This window comes from Mixophyes fleayi, chromosome 3, assembly GCF_038048845.1.
Source record: "Mixophyes fleayi isolate aMixFle1 chromosome 3, aMixFle1.hap1, whole genome shotgun sequence".
Lineage (NCBI taxonomy): Eukaryota > Metazoa > Chordata > Amphibia > Anura > Limnodynastidae > Mixophyes > Mixophyes fleayi.
The window spans coordinates 152,189,935-152,211,735 of record NC_134404.1 but is presented as its reverse complement, the minus strand read 5'-3'; the positions used below and the strand labels follow the sequence as shown (position 1 = coordinate 152,211,735).

At 38.2% G+C, this 21,801-nt stretch overlaps 1 protein-coding gene across 1 annotated transcript in view; it reads left to right on the top strand.

Moving 5' to 3' along the window:
- The window catches only part of LMBRD1 (LMBR1 domain containing 1), a 193,248-nt gene extending 176,273 nt beyond the window's left edge, over window positions 1-16,975 (top strand). The window contains exons 15-16 of the mRNA XM_075202580.1: window positions 15,844-15,935; window positions 16,413-16,975. Of these exons, the coding sequence (XP_075058681.1) occupies window positions 15,844-15,935; window positions 16,413-16,526 (206 nt within the window). The 3' untranslated portion in view covers window positions 16,527-16,975. The remainder of the gene's footprint in view (window positions 1-15,843; window positions 15,936-16,412) is intronic.
- Window positions 16,976-21,801: the final 4,826 nt, after the last annotated feature.

Genomic DNA, 21,801 nt, shown 5'->3' with positions numbered 1-21,801 from the left:
TTAAATATGGCCTAACATGCTGCCAAGGTTGTGATCCAATATCTTTTAATTATGAAGCTTTATTTTAATGTTACTTCTTGTAGTAAACTATTAAAATATTGAATAGCATAACTATTTTGTAGTTTAACATCTTTTCTATGTAATGTATTGCAGAGTTTCTATCCTAGACGTACTGAATAATATTGTTTCAACTTGTTTCCTTTTTAACTCATCATTTACTTAGATTTTATAGAGACTTGTGGACTGGTTACTAATGTAAATAAAATTATATACGTTAGACGTTAGAGTTGTAGAAAAAAAGGCAACACATCTGGCCAGATATCATTTGCTTTCCCTGTGCTCTCTGTTCTCACATGCACACGGAGGGTTCGATTTGTTTTGTTTTCTTTCCATGTATACATTGTTTGCAACAGAGTGGAGTGTATATTTTTAGTGATTGAATCATTCACAGTCTAAGAGACATTGTAATAGGGTTCTATTATACATGTGGTCATTTAAGAAGATATACTGATATCTCTGTACACTATATGCTGTTTATCATTGGCTTAATTACCAATACTTTCAGATTATTATTGGGGATCTTATGTATTTTTATAATATATGTTGATTTTATTTATATTTTGCAATCGGTGTAGAATTTATATTTAATAAGTACTTTTGTAAAGTAGTGGTTCATATTACCCACTGGATGCCTCACATTCGCGCTGTCATTGTTTTGTTGTGATTGTTTGCAACAGATACATTTTTTTAGTGTTCCAAGCTAATTTTTATTATTTCTGTGGTAAAAAATTAAAAGGAATACACTTGTCCCCTTTGCTGGTCAATACATCTCTGGACCCAATGTTGAGAGTTATTCAGCAATAGCCACAGATGAAGGGTATCCCGATTGGCAGGGAATGCACTATAATTACGGCATTTGCCAATGATATCTTACCTTACTTCATATCTCAAACCTAATGTCTTGTCTTTATTCTCTGTTGAAGAAAATTGAGGAACTTGGCTCGGTGTCAGGATTTGAGGTGAACCTTAAAAAATCAACGTCTATCTTCCTGGGCTCAATTCCCTCAATACCCTATTGTTAGCCACTTCCTCTACAAAAGGAGTATATTCATTGAACTATGCCTTCCTGTGGACTATGTTAGATGACACTAAGGTTAACTCGGGATTGGGTAGGTGGTTGAGCTATTTTCTTTAATTGACCGAGGAGCTGTTGTTGAAGACATTGGCTATCTTGATTAAACTTTTCCTAGCTTCTACATTTACCAAAATGTTCCTCAGTATCTTTCACGGGCTACATTCACCCCACCGCATGAATATTATTGGCCTCTCTGGTGACTTTAGATGCCTTAAATGAGGAGAATCCCAAGCAGACTTATACCACTGTTTGTTGGCTTGTCCCGTAATTAAAGCTTTCTGAACCTGCGTGTGGAGATTTGCGATGACAGATTTGGTGAATTATTTGCAGCTCACTTCTGAGTGGACAATCCTGGGTATATTACCCCCTGACACGCAGATCACTGCAGGGGGCAGAAGACTGCTCATTGCAATCTCTGCTGCAGCCCAGAAATCTGTTCTCCACATGTGGATACAGAGCTCTCCTCCTACGCTTGACTTGTTTAAAGGAAAAATGTTCTTTTTCTTGCGGATGGATTGGTTAGGGGCGTCTCTTCAGAAGAGCACATTAACCCTTAAGTTCTTTGAAACCTGGGAATGTTATATAAATATACTACCTGTTCCCTTATGAGTACAACTCCGTGATTGCTTTAGGCAAACACTTTGGTACTAAACTAGAGTGTTTCTCCAGGATTACCCAGTCTCTCTTTACCAGACAAATATGTGCCCTCTCTTTAGTCTCACCGAACCTTGGATATCTGTGGTTATATGTGTATAGGATAAGGAGAGCTGAGCTCTTTACTTATTATTTCTTACTTGATAGGCATTAACATCTAGATATAATCATATTCTAACTTTGTTATATTCCGCTGCCTGACCACGATGGTCACTCTCATACTCGCTAACATTAATTGTTGCCTAGAGAATTAGGAACAAAACTCAATACTGTCATACTCTTTGTTACACCTGTGATGCCATATCAGTACATTTATGTTAATTATACCCAAAATTGGTTATTAATACTTTGGGTACTTTTTTGTATCATATGTATCTGAACTTGTTCAATAAATTTGTTGGAATAAGTAATACACAATAATAAAAGCACTAACATAGTCCTATGTATACACACAGATCAAGATGATGCGCCAAGGAGACTCTGACCAATCTCTAGTATAAAAAGTTTGGGTGTGGTAAATGATCAGTGGGCTTAAAGTTGTATCCTAGATCAATCCTTGTCTATCTTTCCAGGAAGCAGTAAAAGTTGCAGTAGGGTGCTATTGGTATGCTTTGTAATTTAGGAGAATGTGCAGATTTTACTGCTGCAGAGACTGTCTACTGAAAATCATAGATTGTATAAAATATAAAGAGAGATAGCCTACCCCCAATGAAAGAATAAAATTAGAAGATAAAATATAATTACTATTATCCCTAGTACTGTGTTTCCCCAAAGTGATGAGTATGCAGAGCATATGCATATAGTGTTTTGTCAATCAAATTAGTATGTTTGCTTCCTGGCTTAAATTACTGAAAATGAAGCAGAGGTGACTGGCATTTACTTGCAAAATTGCAAACAAGCAGTTGAATAGCAGAGAACTGCAAGTGATTGACTGATGCCTTAAGCTGGGTACACACTACACAGTTTTCATCCAATAATCAGCTAAATCAGCCGACATACGACCGCTCGTTCAAAAGTCGGGTCAGTGTGTGCAGTGACATCATGGTCAAAAGTCTGCCCAAATGGACGATTGTCGCCTCCTTTGGTTGGTCGTAACGTTTAATATTTTCGTTCCAATCTCGTTTCCGTTGTGTAGTGTGTATAAACGTCCGACCGATCCACAACAGTGAGTACGAAATTACAGTCATTGCTCACGACAACATGGCTGTAAAAAGTCGCTAACGGGACATCCGCTCTTCCCTTTATCGTCCTAAACAAGGCTTGTGTGTATGCAGTCCATGGACCGAGCGATCAGACCATCGATCGCATGTAAAATCACTCGGCATAATAAGTTGGTTGAAATTTATGTAGTGTGTACTCAGCTTTAGATGAAAGCATAAGTATTGGCCCCCACAACCCTGTTCCCACCAGCTAGTCCCAGCGCTAATTAGCTTGCGGCTGGTTTCCACGATTGTGCAGTCCCTTGCCATAATGAAGTCAAGCCACATACTGGTTAGTGCAAGTCTGATGCTTTATATCCTTGTTCACCACTTAACTAAATATAACGTAAAGTCTTTCTTGATTCAATGTCGTCCAAGTCAATAGTTGGGGCTAATAGACCCAAGCAAGCTCACAAAAAATGTCAGATGAAAAATTGCTGTGACCAAGAGTAGCTGGGACATCCTGGCTTTGGTAATTTTGCTGTGATATTTTCATTTATTTATTTTTTTGTATAGAGCTGTCTTTTATGTGGATTCTTCAAGGTTGTGGTTTGTTTGTTTTTGTTTTTCTTTGTTTTTTTTTGTAGGGAACATTTCATATTTTGGACTACGTCAGCAAATATTAAAATATAATAAGGTGTTTTGCTGGTGCTTTTTGTATTTTCTATTACTTTATTGTAAAGTTAGTGATAGTGTTGGTGAGTGTTTTTTTTTCCCTTTTTGACATGTTTCTACTCTTTTGGTATCGAGCACAGGTTTTAAGAGCTATCTCCATTATACTGGGACTACAGGGGTGGTACAGTTGGCTCTCCTGGGGTCCCATTCTTGCTTATTAGCCCGGTAGCCTCTTGGAGAGGGAATGAGGAGGCTCAAAACCTGTGGGGCTGGTTTTCACTTTAGCAGGAGGACCCCATATGTGACTAGCACTTGGGCTTGCTGAAAATTTTGGGAAGAGGCACACTACCCATTCTTTTATTACACCATGCACTGTGCATAAAGTGTTTTGTTTAGTCTCAAGTTCATTATACTAGGACCACTGGGAAGGGGTTGTTATCACTCCAGAGGTCCCAATCCTGAAAAATGGAATGATGCTGGGACTGGTATTCTCTGGGAGAGCGAAGAGTAGGCTATTTTTTTGCAGCCCCCTCCGCAAGGAGGTGCACAACCCCTACGCTGACCAGTCTGGGGACGGTATTCACTGTAGCTGCAGGGGGACACTTCACTTGTTTTCTCCCTGTTGTAGTTGAAACCAGCCTGTGCATTCTCTACCGCTTGCAGTGGTTAAGTCTTTGAAAAAGTGGGATGCTGTCTATTTTTCAATTATTATATATTTTTTTGTTACTAAACATTGTAGCATCTGGTAATAGGAGCAGCGGTATTCAGCTATGTTTTTTTCTGCAAGTGACTGACAGTTACCTCTGCTTAGACCACTAATGCTATAGATTATTTAATTTAAAATTAAGTGTTTTAATTATCATTTCCAGTATAAACATGAGCTTTTAATGACTGCCATATATTTGCAATGATTCAACAACATACCAGGCAAGTTTTCTGCCTCTGTGCATATTGAGGTGGACTTGTAGGTTGCGCAAGTGTTTCCTGAAAGTAGAGAGTAGGCACATGCACTGGGAGGACCATTTGAAGCTCATCTGTAAAATAGCAAGGCATTTTGCGATGCGAAGTGGGGCACTGACTCATGTTCGGATGTACATCCATTTTTGTAGAGTAAATAGCTCTGCGCATGCTCAGAAACATTCCTTACACCAATGTACTCAGTTGCATGCAATTCATGTCCAAACGCAAATCACTCTTTCTACTGCCTGTCAATTCGCATTGATTCTATTGTTCAGGTGCAGAGCTGAACAGACTGGATTGTATTATAGCTATGGGCTCTTGCACTTCTGTTTTGGAAGATGATCAGAGTTCTATGGGTGTGATGAAACCATACATGGCACTATCATTACTGATCAGTTTGACTAATCAAAATTGTACATTGTGGTGGCAGTTTAAGAAACGTTAAGCAGAGCTAGAAACAACCAGTAACCTGCTCCTCAAAACTCTCATGTAGTTAGTCTAACCTCTAGACACTAATTATTAGAACATTGACAGAAATGAAAAGGCAGCTGCAATAAAAACAGCTGCAAAGTGGTAAATGCATATAACATGTCTAAGTTGTTAGGTTTTTTCACAAAAAAAAAACTAAGAACAAATCTAAACTGTTTAAATAAGCACATCACAATTAGCATATTTAATGACAGTATAAATTTGTCACTGATGCTAATAAAATACAAGCATCAAAAGTAGCCAGCACTAATATAGACCATTTACCTAGTATAAAATAGAGAACAGAAAATTGGTCACTATAGAAACACACTTAAAACAATATAAAACTTCAGAGTTCATATTGTGAGGGCTTGCCTAATTCCCCCAGAACATACCCTTTCAGTCTACTGAAGGATGTATAATGGAGCCACAATTAGCAGTCACTTAAAGTTATGACTTCAAAATAATAGTTAGTGGTAACGAAATAGCTAGTGTCAAACATATAGCCACTCATTCACTGAAAAAAGTTGTAATTTAAATTATTAAAATAGAAAGGAAAATGCAGCACTAAATCCTAATCTCAATTAGGCTCTCAAGTATAAACACGGGTGTTCCAGTTTCAAATTGGGGAACTGCCTTAAAGCTGTAGACTCGCCTGCACTTTTCATTTCTCACATACTGTTCTTTTGTGTCTGTTTTATAATGGGGTGTCCAGACACCACCCTGCTGGCGTCTATGCTTTTATTATTATTGTTATTGTTTATTTGTAATGCACCATAATGCTCCTCAGCACCAGACATTAGGGAAAAATGGGACTTACATAAAACTAGGTAGACAAAATGAAAGCAGAACTGAAAACAGGGTATGGGTAGCAGGGCTGCCATCAGAAATTGTGGGGCCCAGTACAAACGAAAGAGGCAGGGGCCACCCCCTTTGCGATGTATTGAACGGGGTATAATACATTGACCCGATATTAAGCCACACATAGTACCCTCAGATCATATTATGCTACACATAGTACCCCAAGTTCATATTATGCCACACACTATTGCCCCCAATTTATATTATGCCACACAGTAGTGTCCATAGTTCACATTACGCCACATAGTAGTGCCTCCAACTTATTTCACGCCACACAGTAGTGCCCCCAGTTGATACCTGGTTTATATTATGTCACATATAGTACCCCCAATTCATATCATGCCACACATAGTATCCCAGTTCATATCTTGCCACATATAGTACCCCCAGTTCATATCTTGCCACATATAGTACTCCAGTTCATATCTTGCCACATATAGTACCCCCAGTTCATATCTTGCCACACATAGTACCCCCAGTTGATATCATGCCACACATAGTACCCCCAGTTGATATCACACCAAATCATATTATTTTTGTTACATTTACATATTTGCATAGTGTAGGAACCCCTTATGTGCTCACCTTTTACTCCGCGCGCCAGCCGAGACAAACATCAGGTGTCAGCACACTGTTACAGGCAGTCGCACGGGATGACGCTGACGTCATCGTGTGAGCTCCGCATTGGAAGGACCAGAAACAAATTTAAAGAGGCACAAGCCGGACATCACACACTGACGCCGGCTCTATCACAACTCCGCCCGTGGTGATAGGAAACATTTTCAACTTCTCAAAATAAAGCGCAAAAAAGAAAAGAATGCTGGCTTCATGTTTTAGACAGCAGCTGCCTGCTCCACATGTAGCAGCCGGCGGGCCCCCCAGTCACTACAGGTCCCTCACAACAGTACCCCTTGTACCCCCTGATGGTGGCCCTGATGGGTAGGGTCTTGCTCATAGGATCGCTTGGAACAGGGCACAGCTCAAACGAGCAGTGAGTGTGGATCAGAGTGGATATGGGACAGTTGTGAAGGTATTGTACTGTGGGTAGTATAGGTGGAAGTAGGGTAAGCTCAAATAAAGTGATTTGTTTTCAGAGAGCATTTAAAGATTTGAAAGCTGTGGGAGAGTCTGATAGGGTGTGTTAGAGAATTCCATTAACGGGTAGTGACAATATTATTTTCTGGTGCATTTCATCACTATCTGAGAGTACATAAGAGTATTTTAACATTTTGGGGCGTATTCAATTGTCAGCGTTAATGCTGCAAAACGAGCTCTCGAAAAATATTACCGTTTATACGGTAATATTGCGCGTAATTACCGTTCATACGGTAATTTACTCGCTCAATTTCAGCTCGCTGCTCAGGGAGCTGCGAGCTGAAATTGAGCGAGTAATTACCGTATGAACGGTAATATTTTTCGAGCGCTCGTTTTGCAGCATTAACGCTGACAATTGAATACGCCCCTTTGTCTCTAATTTACTGTTTGGCCTGTTTTAGTGGATACAGACCCCTATGGGCAAGCTGATGCCTTTCTCATAGCAGACCTCCTTTTTACACTTAGTATTAGAGCCAGGGGCAACTTTTTAAATTACAGTTCTTCAATTTAAATTGTTATATTGATGCTTAAGATGTAATTAATCAAAAGCAGACATTTAAAACTTCATGTAAGAGGCATCTATTCATATATGATAAATTGTTAAACTTGTATTAGGTAGGTAAGGTAGTGTTTTTTATTGTTTTTCTGTCATGCAGCAGCTTACCTTTCTTGTGTCCCGGTGAAGCACCGTGCGATGCAAGTAGAAGACTGGACTGGCTACCCAGGGAACACCAGTCTGCAACCTCCAGGAGCAGATCTGGTATAGGAAATTAAAATTTTGCTCCAATTTTCAGGCTCAACAGGGTGCCAAGATGGACACCAGGCTAAAGGAGCGCTCAAAATTGCTCTAAAACATTCCTTGCCCTAATAATCGTTTTTTGGACCACAGTAACTTGTTATGGCCGCAGAATTAAGCCCGAGTCAGACCCCAAACAGCCAGTAGGGGTGCTTGGATACTTTGCATTTACACTTTAGTAAGTTAGCTAACATACTCTTGTAGAGTCTGTGGAAGGAAATAAGGAGGGCAAACTACGCAACATAGAGTTTGTGGAGCCTGGGAAAAACTTTGCTCTCTGAGCAGTTTAAGGTGCTTGTTGCCAATTCAGACTGGTAAACATTGTTTTATCTTTTTAAATCCTCATTTACTTATGTTATAAAACGGACTTGTGGACTGGTTACGAATGTAAATAATATAAATGATCCTGGATTGGGGAATCTTTTGTTATTATGGAAGATTTGTGTGTAATACAAGGGTTAAAGAGATCAAGGTGTCAGACAAGCATGTATTTAGAAGTGAGATTTCCCTGGTCAGATTTGGATTTCCCAGGGAATTTAGAATATAACTCTAGTAATGAATCCAGGGAGATGAAAGAAACACTTAGGATGTTTAAAATAGACAATGTGGAGATTTTGCTCACACATATACACAAATCTATGGGGATGGATGAGGAACAAACTGCCACACAAACTCATAAATCCCTTTTTGAAGTTTGCTATAGAAAAGGTAGAGTTTTCCATGTATTTAAGTTTGTGAAATAACTTATTTATAAAGAATGGGCACATGTGAAAAAGCTTCAGTCTAACTCAGTGGATTCCAAACTTTTTCAGTTCAAGGCACCCATAGGGTATCGATATTTTTTTCAAGGCACCCCTAAGCCAAAAGTTGTCCCCCACCTTGCTTACAACTGGCCCTGGCTGAGGCATTCCTGTGAGATCGTTGAGGCACCCCAGGGAGCCTAGGCACACAGTTGTGGAACCACTGGTCTAACTTATAAAGATTACATCATATGTATCAATCCATTGATGAATAGACTCAGAAGTGGAGCTTTGTCCCAAAAGTAGATGCACCTGTAGCTAGTATGTCAGAACTACTGTCCCTATTTAAGATGAGGTCCCATGAGGGATCCCATAGATAGGAAGATGGAGTTTTTTTAAGAAGCTCCATTTTTCATATTTCACTTTGAAATCAGGCATGGCTATGGCCTCAAAAGCCAGGGCACTTACATTATGGGGAGACACACTGGGCCTGATTCATAAAGGAAAGCAAAGAAAAGGAGTAACTTTGTACCTTGACAAAACCATGTTGCATTTGAGGTGGAGGTAAATCTAAAATGAGGGAACAGATTGATAGTTGGGGTAGGGCATGTCCAGGATACACTTTAAATTTCAATGTAAAAATAAAGTTATGTATTTGTGTGCTACATAAAAAAATGGCAGTACTTAACTTATGTGCAAAATAATAAACCAATTTGTACACCTTACATTGTAACATGGTTTGGCCAGGAGAAAACGTACTCCTTTTTTTTTTTTTTTGCCTTACTTTCCTTAATGAATTGGGCCCATTGTACACAGATTTCCAAGAAAAGTGAGCAGCCAATACATGTCAAAATGTATTGAGGTTATGCAGAGAGGCACATAATTTTTGTGTGAAGCATCTTTGGACACTATTGCCTTTTCAGCAAGGACAATGGCAGTGGTGACTAGGAGAGCTCTTTGATTGTACCCTTGGCCAGCAGATGCTTGGTCATTTCAAGGATTCTTGCTTTTTGGGGACAAATTGATACAGAAGTCTTAAGATGGTAAATCTAACTGCTTGCCTCGAGATATAATGTCTATCTACCTCTATTCCTTGGCTCATCACTTCAAAGAGGTGAGAAGTTATTGATCATACACAAGGCAGAATATTCCTGCTACACCCAAATAGACCTTTTGTGCATTCAGATTCCACATTGTCTACTGCCAGGATCAGTCCCTATTAACACCACTATGGGGCAGAATTGCACAGTATACCTGGCAAAAAGTCATCACATTCCATCTAGTCTCTGGAACATTAACTGCAGACTCGTCATCAGATATCTGTAAGAAAGGGACTTTAAAGGGGGATGTCAATCTCCAGCCCAGGGATATTTCCATAGTTAATGTGGCACATGCAGAGTCTCCAAATGGGGCTTCTAACATAGTGTGATCACAAGCAGATTTCTCTAAATCATGCCGAAGCCCAAAATTAAAAGCAACGGGTGTGTCACTTTTAGAACCGTAATGGAAAATACTCATGACTGACTGCAGTGTCCCAGGCTGGAGAGCCCAACTTCAGGGACATCTAGCACAAGTTGACATGGTCACGAAATGAGAAAATACTTCATGTAAATCTCTTGGAAATGAGAGCAATGTGAAAGGCAATTCAGGACTTCCATCTTCATTTAGAGAAGTATTTCAGGATTTTCTCAGACAAGACAGTGGTAGCCTTAAAAAATCCCCAGGGAGTTTCATGTCTTGGGCAGAAAGAAATCTGAAATCACTCTCAGCGTAACATGTAGCTGGCAAGCAGAGCGTAATAGACGATTACCTGAGTCAAAAAACGAATGCATCCATTCAGTCATTAAGAATTTAAGCTACTGATTAGGAAAATTTGGGTTTCCCCAAGTGGTTTTAATGGCAACCAGCAAAAATACCAAGGTACCCAGATTTTTCTCTCAGCACAAAGTTCCAGGAACAAATTGAATTAATGCTCTGACACTTCATTGGACATTTCACCTTGGATATGGTCCTCCCTTTGTTTTCACTCATTGCATGCATTTACATCCGAAAAATGAAGGCAGAAGTTATAGTAAACTTTAAGGTTTGGCCACATCGTCCATGGTTTCTTCTAGCCTCCAGGAACAGCCATGGACTTTCCCTCTTCAACCAGATCTCCTGCAACAAGTGGCTAGCTTTAATGGAATGGAGATTGAGCCGGAACTGCTCAGAGATCAGGTAGTCTCAGAGAAAGTTAGCAACACACTTACAGACAAGAAAGAAAAACTCTAAAGTAATATTTTACATCATTTGAAATTTATCGCATGGTGTGACTCTAAATTTAATTCAATTGCAGCAACCATTTAACAAGTCAGCAAAGGTCTTACTTTATCAACTCTCAAGGTTCAAGTATTAGCATTGAGTGTGTTCTTGGATACCAAATTAGCTGCAGAGGATTTAATTATTTGCTCTATTAGGTCCCCACGGTACCTCATTTTGAACCACTACAAAAGGTTTCTCTAAGATGATTAACATTGAAGGTGCATTCTTGGTGACAATTTCTTCAGCTCACAGAATTGGAAAATACTGTGGTGCAAGAAACACTTTATGATCATCTATGCAGATAAGGTAGCACTTACAGCCAATCTAGCGTTTCTGCCAAAAGTACTATATAAATTCCACATTAATTAATTGGTCGTACTGCCATCCTTTTGTCCACAACCTAGTAATGAGAAGGAAAGAACACTGCATTTGTTGGACTTGGTAAGACCAATTTCAGTTTCGGTATCCAGGGCAGAAGAGTAACTAAAATAGTTTTGTTTTTTTTATGAGGTCCAATCTTGATGAGCAGGTGCACATTTGCTCAAAAATATGAACATTGCGCCATAAAAAGGCAAATGTACTGTGAATGACTCATACTTTCTTTTTTTAAAGGGTAAGGAAACATTTGTTACAGCGTGCACTGTTGCTAAAAGGACAATTGACTTTATTGATAAAAGTCACCGACCAAGCAAATTCATTTTATTAACAATTTATAGTAGTTATTGGGCTTAACTTTTCCTGGTATTTGTATTGTTTTCTCTTACATGTAAAGTTAACAATTTCACTGAAATTGACTTCATAATTTCAAGATTTTTTTCTTCTGAAGGACAATTCAACAAGTTTTATATATGTATTTTTTTTTAAGGTCAAATATTTGATATTTTGAGGTAATTTGTTCAATCATGTTGCTATAGTGCGCCATCTGTATTTTCCTGATCTGTCAGAAATTCAGGTGAGCAGCTGCAGGGTTGCAGATGGTGACAAGACTGCTATCCCCATTGGATATGTTTCGTTTATACTTTGCAAACAAACACAGGCTTAACTCTTGTTAAGCCGCAATTATTGAATGTAAAACACACTTCTGGTAGTTTACACTGCAAGAGGCACAACACTGTGTGTGCAATAAACAACCTTTACTAATAGCTCCAACACCAAAATGATTACATTTTTATTATTTTTTTTAAATGCATTAGATTTATTTTGTCTGGTGTTGTACATGTACTACATAAACAGTTTCTTTATATGCTGCCCTACTTACATGACATTTGTTCTAGATGCATAAGAAACAGAATGTTATACTTGCCTTAGGAGGGGTAGGGAATACGTTTAACTATCAACCATGATTGATACAATACGAAGCAATTACATAGTGAAAGTTATTTTGTTATTACATCATAATCGGTTATTATTCTTATATATTCATAAACCGCATGTTCATGACTTAAAATTAATGTTTCCTCTGTAGTTTTAAATGCGTTGTGATTGTGATAAATAGCTTTGTATGTGTGAATTATTGTATTTAGCCAGACACTTTTTACATAGCTAAACAAGGAGAAATTAGTTTTTGCAGTATTAAAATGCAAAGTTGTATACATTTTATTATTCTATATTATATATACACATATATGTGTGTATGTATGTCTGTCTGATATCCCTGTGGATCCAAACATCATATGACAAGATTTTACCCTATGGGAACCATCAGGAAACGTAACCTATGTATGCAGGGCATTAAATAGACCCTTTTCTTAAGTTGTTTTCTTAAATAATTCTAATCCAGTTACTTAGTAAATGAGTGCAACAATTATAGATATGGGATATATTTTCCAGACATTGAAAAAGCGCAAGAGGATCCTTATTTTATATAATATATATATACAGGAAATGTGTTGCATTACTAAGACTACATAGGACATTACTGTGTCCACACTTCTACCCCCAATGCCTGATCATCTGATTCTAATTACTGTCCACAGCCTGTAGTGTATATCCACTGTACAGTCATGGCCAAAAGTTTTGAGAATGACACAAGTATTGGTTTTCACAAAGTTTGCTACTTCACTGTTTTTAGATCTTTTTGTCAGATGTTGCTATGGTATACTGAAGTAAAATTACAAACCTTTCATAAGTGTCAAAGGCTTTTATTGACAATTACATTAGGTTTATGCAAAGAGTCAATATTTGCAGTGTTGACCCTTCTTTTTTAAGACCTCTGCAATTAATCCTGGCATACTGTAAATCAACTTCTGGGCCACATACTGACTGATGGCCATCCATTCTTGCCTAATCAATACATGGAGTTTGTCAGAATTTGTGGGTTTTTGTTTGGCCTCATGAGGATTTTACCACATGTTCTCAATGGGATTAAGGTCTGGGGAGTTTTATGGCCATGGACCCAAAATTTTGATGTTTTGATCCCCGAGCCACTTGGTTATCTCTTTTGCCTTATGGCAAGGTGCTCCATCATGCTGGAAAAGACATTGTTCATCACAAAACTGTTCTTGGATGATTGGGAGAAGTTATTCTTGGAGTTTTGGTACCATTCTTTATTCATGGCTTAGGCGAAATTTTGAGTGCGCTCACTCCCTTGGCTGAAAAGCAACCCCACACATGAATTGTTTCAAGACGCTTTACTGTTGGCATGACGCAGGACTGATGGTAGCACTCGCCTTTCCTTCTCCGAACAAGCGTTTTTCCAGATGTCCTAAACATCTGAAAGGGGATTCATCAGAGAAAATTACTTTAAAAATTACTTTAGCCCAGTCCTCAGCAGTCTAATCCTTGTACCTTTTGCAGAATATCAGTATCTCCCTGATGTTTTTCATGAAGAGAAGTGGCTTCTTTGCGGGCCTTCTTGACACCAGGCCATCTTCCAAAAGTCTTCGCCTCACTGTGCGTACAGATGCACTCACACCTTCCTGCTGCCATTCCTGAGCAAGCTATTTACTGGTGGTGCCCCGATCCTGCAGCTGAATCAACTTTAGGAGATGGTTCTGGCGCTTGCTGGATGTTTTTTGGGCGCCCTGAAGCCTTCTTCACAACAATTGAACCTCTCTCCTTGAAGTTCTTTATGATCCGATAAATGGCTTATTTAGGTGCAGTCTTACTAGCAGCAATATCCTTGCCCGTGAAGCCCTTTTTGTTCAAAGCAATGATGACTGCACATGTTTCCTTGCAGGTAACCATGGTTAACAGAGGAAGAACAATGATTTCAAGCACCATCCTCCTTTTAAAGCTTCCAGTCCGTTATTTTAACTTGATCAGCATGACAGAGTTATCTCCAGCCTTGTCCTCGTCAACACTCTCACCTGTGTTAAGGAAAGAATCACTGACCTGATGTCAGCTGGTCCTTTTGTGGTAGGGCTGAAATGCAGTGGAAATGTTGTTTTGAGGATAAAGTTCATTGTCATGGCAAAGAGGGGCTTTGAAATTAATTGCAATTCATCATTCACTCTTAATAACATTTTGGGGTATATGCAAATTGCCATCATAAAAACTGAGGCAGCACACTTTGTGAAATATAATATTTGTGGCATTCACAAAATTTTTGGCCATGGCTGTATATTCACTGCATGTACCAGACTAGATCGAACTCTTAAATCTCTCACTATCTGCTTACTTCATATTTCCTTTCCATATCCAAATAATTATCAATGATCTGCAAGTCTTTCTATCTACAGTTACTATGTGGAACTCCACTAAACAGTTTAATGAGTGGGATGGGAAGCCAAAGGATAGGTAAGGGGTCATTTATTAAACGTGTTTTAATAGATTTTAGGTATGGTGCTTCAAATTACATAAGAAAATCTTATTCAGACAGTCCTAAGCATTCTAAATAGATCCTACATGCAGTTTATAAGTTGGTGGTATATAATATTTATATTAGCAGAGAATTTTAGTTGTCCAAACCCCTAAAAAGATTTAAACATATAGTTTATGAGAAATGCGTGACTTTATTACATTAATCTTGCTTTGTAATCCTTCACACATTTTCTGAGCATTCTCATAGTTCCTCGATGAATATATATTATCTTTAAAGATCTGAATTGACTGGTAAAACTTAACTCTATTCAAAGAAGAGGCATGAAGAAATAAATGAAAAGGAATGTTGTTTGTGTTTTTGTTTTTGTTTTTTTAAGTGTTTTCTCATCTTTTTACACTTATGTGCAACAAATAGGTTCAGATGATAAAAGCAGCATGCATTTTAAGAAGCTTATTAATACAACATATCTGTTGCTCTCATAACATACAGTATATGACCAGCACAGCCCCCAAAAATCAATAATGGACAAAACTGTATGCTGATATGTGGAGTGCAGAAATCTCAGTCTGTGATCACCTGTTGTGCGTAACATCACATAAGAGTGATCCAACTGTTGTAGGCAAATAAGTTTCTATCAAAAGTATCTACGGCATATATGCATGAAAAAGCTATGTAATCCAGAAAAGTTCCGTCTGGGTACCACAAAAGTACGTATGCAGCAGAAATGTGTGGCAGGCTCCGGAGGAGCTGGTCCGGAAGCGGGGTAAGTGGCTTTTTCCTCTTGGATCTCTCTTATGTCACGTTACGCACAACAGGTGATTGCAGACTGAGATTTCTGCACTCCACATATCGGCATACAGTTTGTTCACCTCTTTCCCCAGAGAGAGCTACAACATATCCGTTTCATATGATTTGACTATATTGGACTTTTTTACTCTATGGTGCGGTTTCTGTGTTTGCTGTAAGTGGATACACTATTGATTTGATTTATACATATATGATGGTATTTCTGCATTGACGGTTTGCTTTACCCGTGTACACATTGAATATTTGCATGGGATACTGCATGGGAAGTTGACTTTATTTCCTTTTGATATTTCAAAACCATTTTAGGTGTGTGTGTATATTGATTAGTATGTATGTAGAGGATAACATTTGCAGGCTTATATTCTTGTTGAATCTACAGTAAACACTTAAAATTATACCTTGAACTTGACACTGCATCTAAAAAAAAGTATTTTCTTCTTTTTCTACAGATCAATGTACAGTCACTCGAACATACCTTTTTCTGCATAAGTTTTGGTTCTTCAGTACTGTTTATTACTTTGGAAACTGGGCATTCATTGGTGTAAGTACCAGCTGATGTTTTTGGTTTTTTAGAACACTGTACACATACTGGATCTATGCATATGTATTTATATGATATATAATATTAGTTAGAAAAAAAAGTGGCTACCACCTATACCTTTCTGCTTTCTTCCAAGGAGATTAAACACAAGTCATTCTTCTAGGGTTTGGTGTTTTTCCAGCCAATTAAACTTTGTTTTCAGGAACTATTTATCAGTAATTAAGCCCCTCAGCGCTGTGTTTTTATTGGCTGGAAAGAAATATGCTGGTTTGCCTTTGGTTAGAGGCAAACCATGAAATTAGTAAAATGTATACATTTAGGTTTGTTTTTTGTTTTTTTTAAGTATAATCTTAAACTAAATTATAATACTATGTAACTTTTCTGGAGCTATGATTTCAGGACTCATTGAAGAAATAGTGAAATCTCAGCCTGCTTCTATATATCCCTCACATTATGTCCTCTTAATTGCAATTGCAGGTTTTCATTATTGGATTGATTGTGTCCTGCTGCAAAGGAAAGAAATCTGTTATTGAAGGAGAAGTGGATGATGATGATTCTGACCTGAGTGATGATGATCTGCCATATGCATAGGCCTAAAATGTGAAATTGAATGCTGTGTGCAAAGGAGATTTTTCATTGTATTGAAATTAAAAGAAGCAATACAAATGTATTATTCATTTAAGGTGGATGACTAATTGTGTAAATATATTTTGATGGCCTGATATACAACATAAAATTATTGCAAGAAAGTAATGTATATACAAAATAATGTATGGTGGAAATGTGTATCTTTAACTGCAATGCTATGCAAACTGTTAATAACCTTAAAGTTGACTCTCATTGAGTCTCTTTTTCCAGAATAAGTTGGTTCCCAAAGGGTTACAATAATTATAATTTAATGTGCATCTAATAGTTTAATTTGATTAAGCCATTTTGCAGACTGGTTTGTCTACTTTCAAACATGCTGACATTTTAATTTAAATAATATGTTGACATTTGATGAGTTTTCTATTGCCAATAAAACAGACTGTCTTGAACAATGTCTGATATTCTTCTACACTCTGGTTGCACACTTTAAAGCTTTCTGACTGCTCTATAATATTTCCCTATACTTTTTACTTAAAATGGTTATAACATATAAAGTCTAGCTTAATTATTTAAAACTTGTATTGTAGCACTTCCTATAGCTGAGCGATCAATTCTACTACAACCCCATAACCAGGGGAGGGCTGGCAAATTTTAGCCCTGGTGGGCAAAACTCTACTCAGCAGCCTATTAGGAACATTTTTAAAGGAAAAAAAAAATGCAGGTGACCCAGCCCAAGGTAGCCCACTACGGGACCGGCCTGGGGGCAGATGCTCCTGCCATAACCTTTATCTGCTCTTATTTGCAAGTCAAAGGTGCAGACAATACCTGTAACATTATAAGCTAATTCCAGATATTGGATATAAAAAGTATACATGCTGTATCCCCCACTGCCACACAACATCTGATGTCCAGGCCCTCACTCTTTTAGCCTGAATCTCTATTTGAACTGGCTTTGGAGTGGAAAGGTAGAAGTAGTGTATAGGGTGCCATCTAGCAGGAAGCCTGAAGAGCACTTGGACAGATACAGTCGCCTTGCACTACATATGTCTTGAAGTAAGGATGGTAAAGGGTAGTTCTGCTACGAAAGTTGCGAACATTGCTTTGGGGGGGGTCTTTAGACTTCATGAAAGTATGTGTGGCCATCAATCTGTTGTTGAACTACCACTTGCACACTCTTGATTGGGTGCATGAATTGTAAGAACTAAAAAATCTCTGACCAAGGCTATATGCATTCTGCTGCATATGCTTGCTACACTTGCATGTACCAAAAAAGTGAAACCCTTTACTAGTACTATAGCATCTCAGGCAATGCTTTGTGCCGCAACAGTATAAAATGAACTGACACCGATACACAAGATTTGTCCTACTGTATATAATATGCACAAACATGCATGTACATTTTGCAACTGATGTTTTGTTTGTTCTTGATATGTCAAGCTTTAGTGAAGGTATATTAGAATTCTTTCCTTCAGTGCCGTAACAAGACATTAATAATGCCCTGGGTGAGACAGGTCACCGGCGCTCCCATCTAAGTGGGAGTGACAATCATCGAGTGGGCGTGGTCAACCTACTGTGGGAGTGTGGCTGAGAGAAAGATCCTGACTATTTAAATGGAAGATTTCAAAGAACTTTGAACCCAGGCCTGTTATTTCTTTCCATCTTGTAAGTGTAATCACATAAGAAATTGGGTGAAGACACCATATGATACCTACTTCTAAATAATTAAGGCACATTTATATCTTGTATCTGGTGAGTGGATTCACATAAGAAGGAAGGATTGAAGTTCACCGCACATTCAATATATAACGTCATCCATTGTTACTGTATTACACTATGTTGTGTTTTTGTATTTTTCATGCCATGTCATCACATACTGGAGGAAAGTTCTGAATAAAAAGATTCCTACACCTCCAAATTTAAGTATTTTCTCAATCTTCTTATCACTTGTATATGTTGTTTAAGGAGATAGGATTGTTATTTTTGCCTATGTGATCACAGCCACAGCGCTGAAACATTCCTATATTTACCTATTTATTCTATACAGAGAGCATTCCTTTGATTGCCACACTATACAGAGAGCATTCCTGTGATCGCCACACTATACAGAGAGCATTCCTGTGACCGCCACACTATACAGAGAGCATTCCTGTGACCGCCACACTATACAGAGAGCATTCCTGTGACCGCCATACAATACAGAGAGCATTCCTGTGACTGCCATACAATACAGAGAGCATTGTGTGACCGCCATACAGATACCATCCTAGTAACCCCATATAATACAAAGAGCAATTTTGTGACTGCCTCACAATACCATCCTCCTCATCATGAATTACCCCTCTTCAAAAATGTTAACTCTAGGATCATCATAAAACCCCTATGAACATTAACTCCCTCATCATAAATTAATTTCATTCATATTCATTAAACCCCCCATTACCTCCTTCAGTCTGATCAAAAGACTGTATATGTGTGTGCTCAGAGTGTCTGTTCCTGTATGTGTGTGTCCAGTGTCTGTACCAGTGCATGTATGCCCAGTATCTGTACCCGTGTGCGTGCACAGTGTGTGTACCTGTAGTTTCTGAAAAATTACTTACCATAAGATGTCCAGGGACAGCACAGCATTGCCTCAGTGCATAGGAAGTATCTGGATCCTGGAAGGTTGGTACATCAAATTAACTCCCACCCAGCTCCGGTGTTAAATCAGTAGCACCCACGTTTAATAATTAACCCCAACATTAAAATAATTATAATCCTATTTAGTAAATAAACATATTTCCCTCCCGCCAAACAGCCCCAGCAATAAATTAAATAGCATTTACGTTTAATAAATATAACCATTTCCCACAGCCATCCCCGAAATTAAATAATTCAAATAACATTTAATAAATAGCCCTCCTCACCAAACTCAGCCCCACAGTTAATTAATAGCCCCAAACCACCTCAGCGTTAAATTAAAGTTCTTGTTACCTCACCTTAAATTAGTAAACCCCACTATTAAATTAAAAAGTACAATCAATAAATTAAATTGATCCTCCATGCAGCACACATTCCCCCATCCCTCTATCATAGCAGTGCACATTCCCCCTCCATCATAGCAGCATGCAGCGCACATTCACCCCCTCCCTCTATCATAGCAGCACACACACACCCCCTGAAGCTTTTGCTTTGAGTCCTACCTTCTTTCTTCCTTCTTGTCCAGCCGTCTCTTCTCTGCTCCTCTGCTGCCTAGCACCGTTATGACACCAGATGCTGAGGGGCAGAGTTTAGAAAGGAAGAGGTGCCATGCGCCATTTTGGATGCGCCGGGCGACCAGCAGTCTGATTCTGCGGTCTGTCCGTAAAAGAGTCAGGTAGTGGATGGTCGCTGTGCCCTGGGAGACGGCACCGCCCCGCACCTACCTAGTTAACGGCTCTTGTTTCCTTCTACAGGTTTTCTCATAATTATACAGGGTTTCTTCTTTTGTTTTAGAAGGGGGGAATAGAAATATTTTTTTTTAAAATCCAAATATATTTACAAGATCACAAGTATATTTTGTTTCAAATAATGCATCTCTACTACACTAGTTACTCATGCTCACACTAATACAAAGGATGGTCCAAAATATTTGACCCTAGCAATGAATGATTGCCGAGTCTACCCTGGAAGCTATTGTGAATGCTGGTAGTGTTAATGTGGCAGTTGGCCTATATTAGTTGCACAGTTATGAGGCTGACATACCTGCTAGTGGGACAAAGTTTAAACTAAAATTAGCAAAATGCGAAAGCAAGAACTTTAATATACCATGCTTTGTGTAAAAAAAATATATATATATAAAATCAAGTCTTTCACATTGGTACTCCCTACTGTTCTCATGAATCTCCTTTGATATGTACCCCCTTTAGGTTGAGTAGATAATTATTCAACCTTCCAAGAAAATTCACAAAGTCATGGTTCACAAATGTTATTGCTATGCAGCAGAGCCTGCTCTGTAATCTGACAGTTGCCCAGCAAGCAATCAAACTCTTGCCTCATGCAGAGTCATGTCTTGTCATAGGCAGTATCATAAGCCACAACTTCAGCCACCTATGGCAGTCTGACCATGTAGTGGCCAAAAACAGGACTGTGGAAAAATATATGGGTGCAAAGCTATCTAAAGCCTGCAAGCTTCAAAAACAATCAAGCAATGCATGACTTGCTTTCAGCCACTATGTTTAGTTTAAAAGTCATCTTTCAATCCTTAAAGATATGACCATGTTGTGTCATTTAAACCTACTGTCAGTGCTGCTCATTTCCATATTGCAGCTAAACACTGGGTGAATGCAAAGATAAAGGTTAATTTATGTAAGATCAATTAAAATAATGACCCTATTGCATTTATTTAAGTATGTAACTAAAGATCATTATCTTATTTTAATTGAATTAAAATCTGTAATAAGAAATGAAAGAACACCTAGATATAGAAAACATTGTTTACAATAGAGTGACCCAAGATCTGAGGCCATGGATCAAAAGAGGTTACCGATTGCCATGTTGCAATAACAAAATGTTTATTTACTCCCATCAGCTGATTTGTACTGAGCCTCTTCTGTTACGAACAGTGTGAGTTGTCGATCAGTATGAAACAGTACCTGTCACGTTATCTTTCCTAGTACCTATTTTGTCATACCATACCATACCGTTTCGTTTTATAAAAATATTCCCAAGATTTATGGTCAGGCTTTGATCGCCCTAGATATTCTACAGTATATGTTCTGTGTGTGTGATCCCTGAAGGATATAGTTCCTGTGCAGGTTACTGTTTCTATCTCATGCTTGAACACATAGGATGAACTCTTTTATTTTGCTATTTGCTTTGAAATATTTCAAAAAGTGCATAGTTATATATATTTTAGTGTATGACATTAAGGTATGTAGGACATTATCTGATTAAAGCATGTATAATGTTTAAAAAAAGTATATATTTCAAGAAGAAAATGACCTGGGAGAAGACAAGTTGACACATTAAAGCGCAGAACAGGAGATTTATGAAAATGTCTAAAAACTGGTTGGTACCTATTAACACTGAGCTTTTTCAGACAAAATCTTGGATTCAATATCAATTATTCAAGAGAATGGAGAAACATTGATTTGTTTCTCACTCTGCATTTGTTAGGGTGTAGGTAAGACATAAAAATTTAGGAACTGAATCAATAATGTATGATCAAAGTAACGCTTAAAAACCACCAAACACAGAGGAGTCGATTGGGTATTTCCTGCCTTACTGCATGAGAAGAGAAAGGTACTCCACTTAGTGTGTT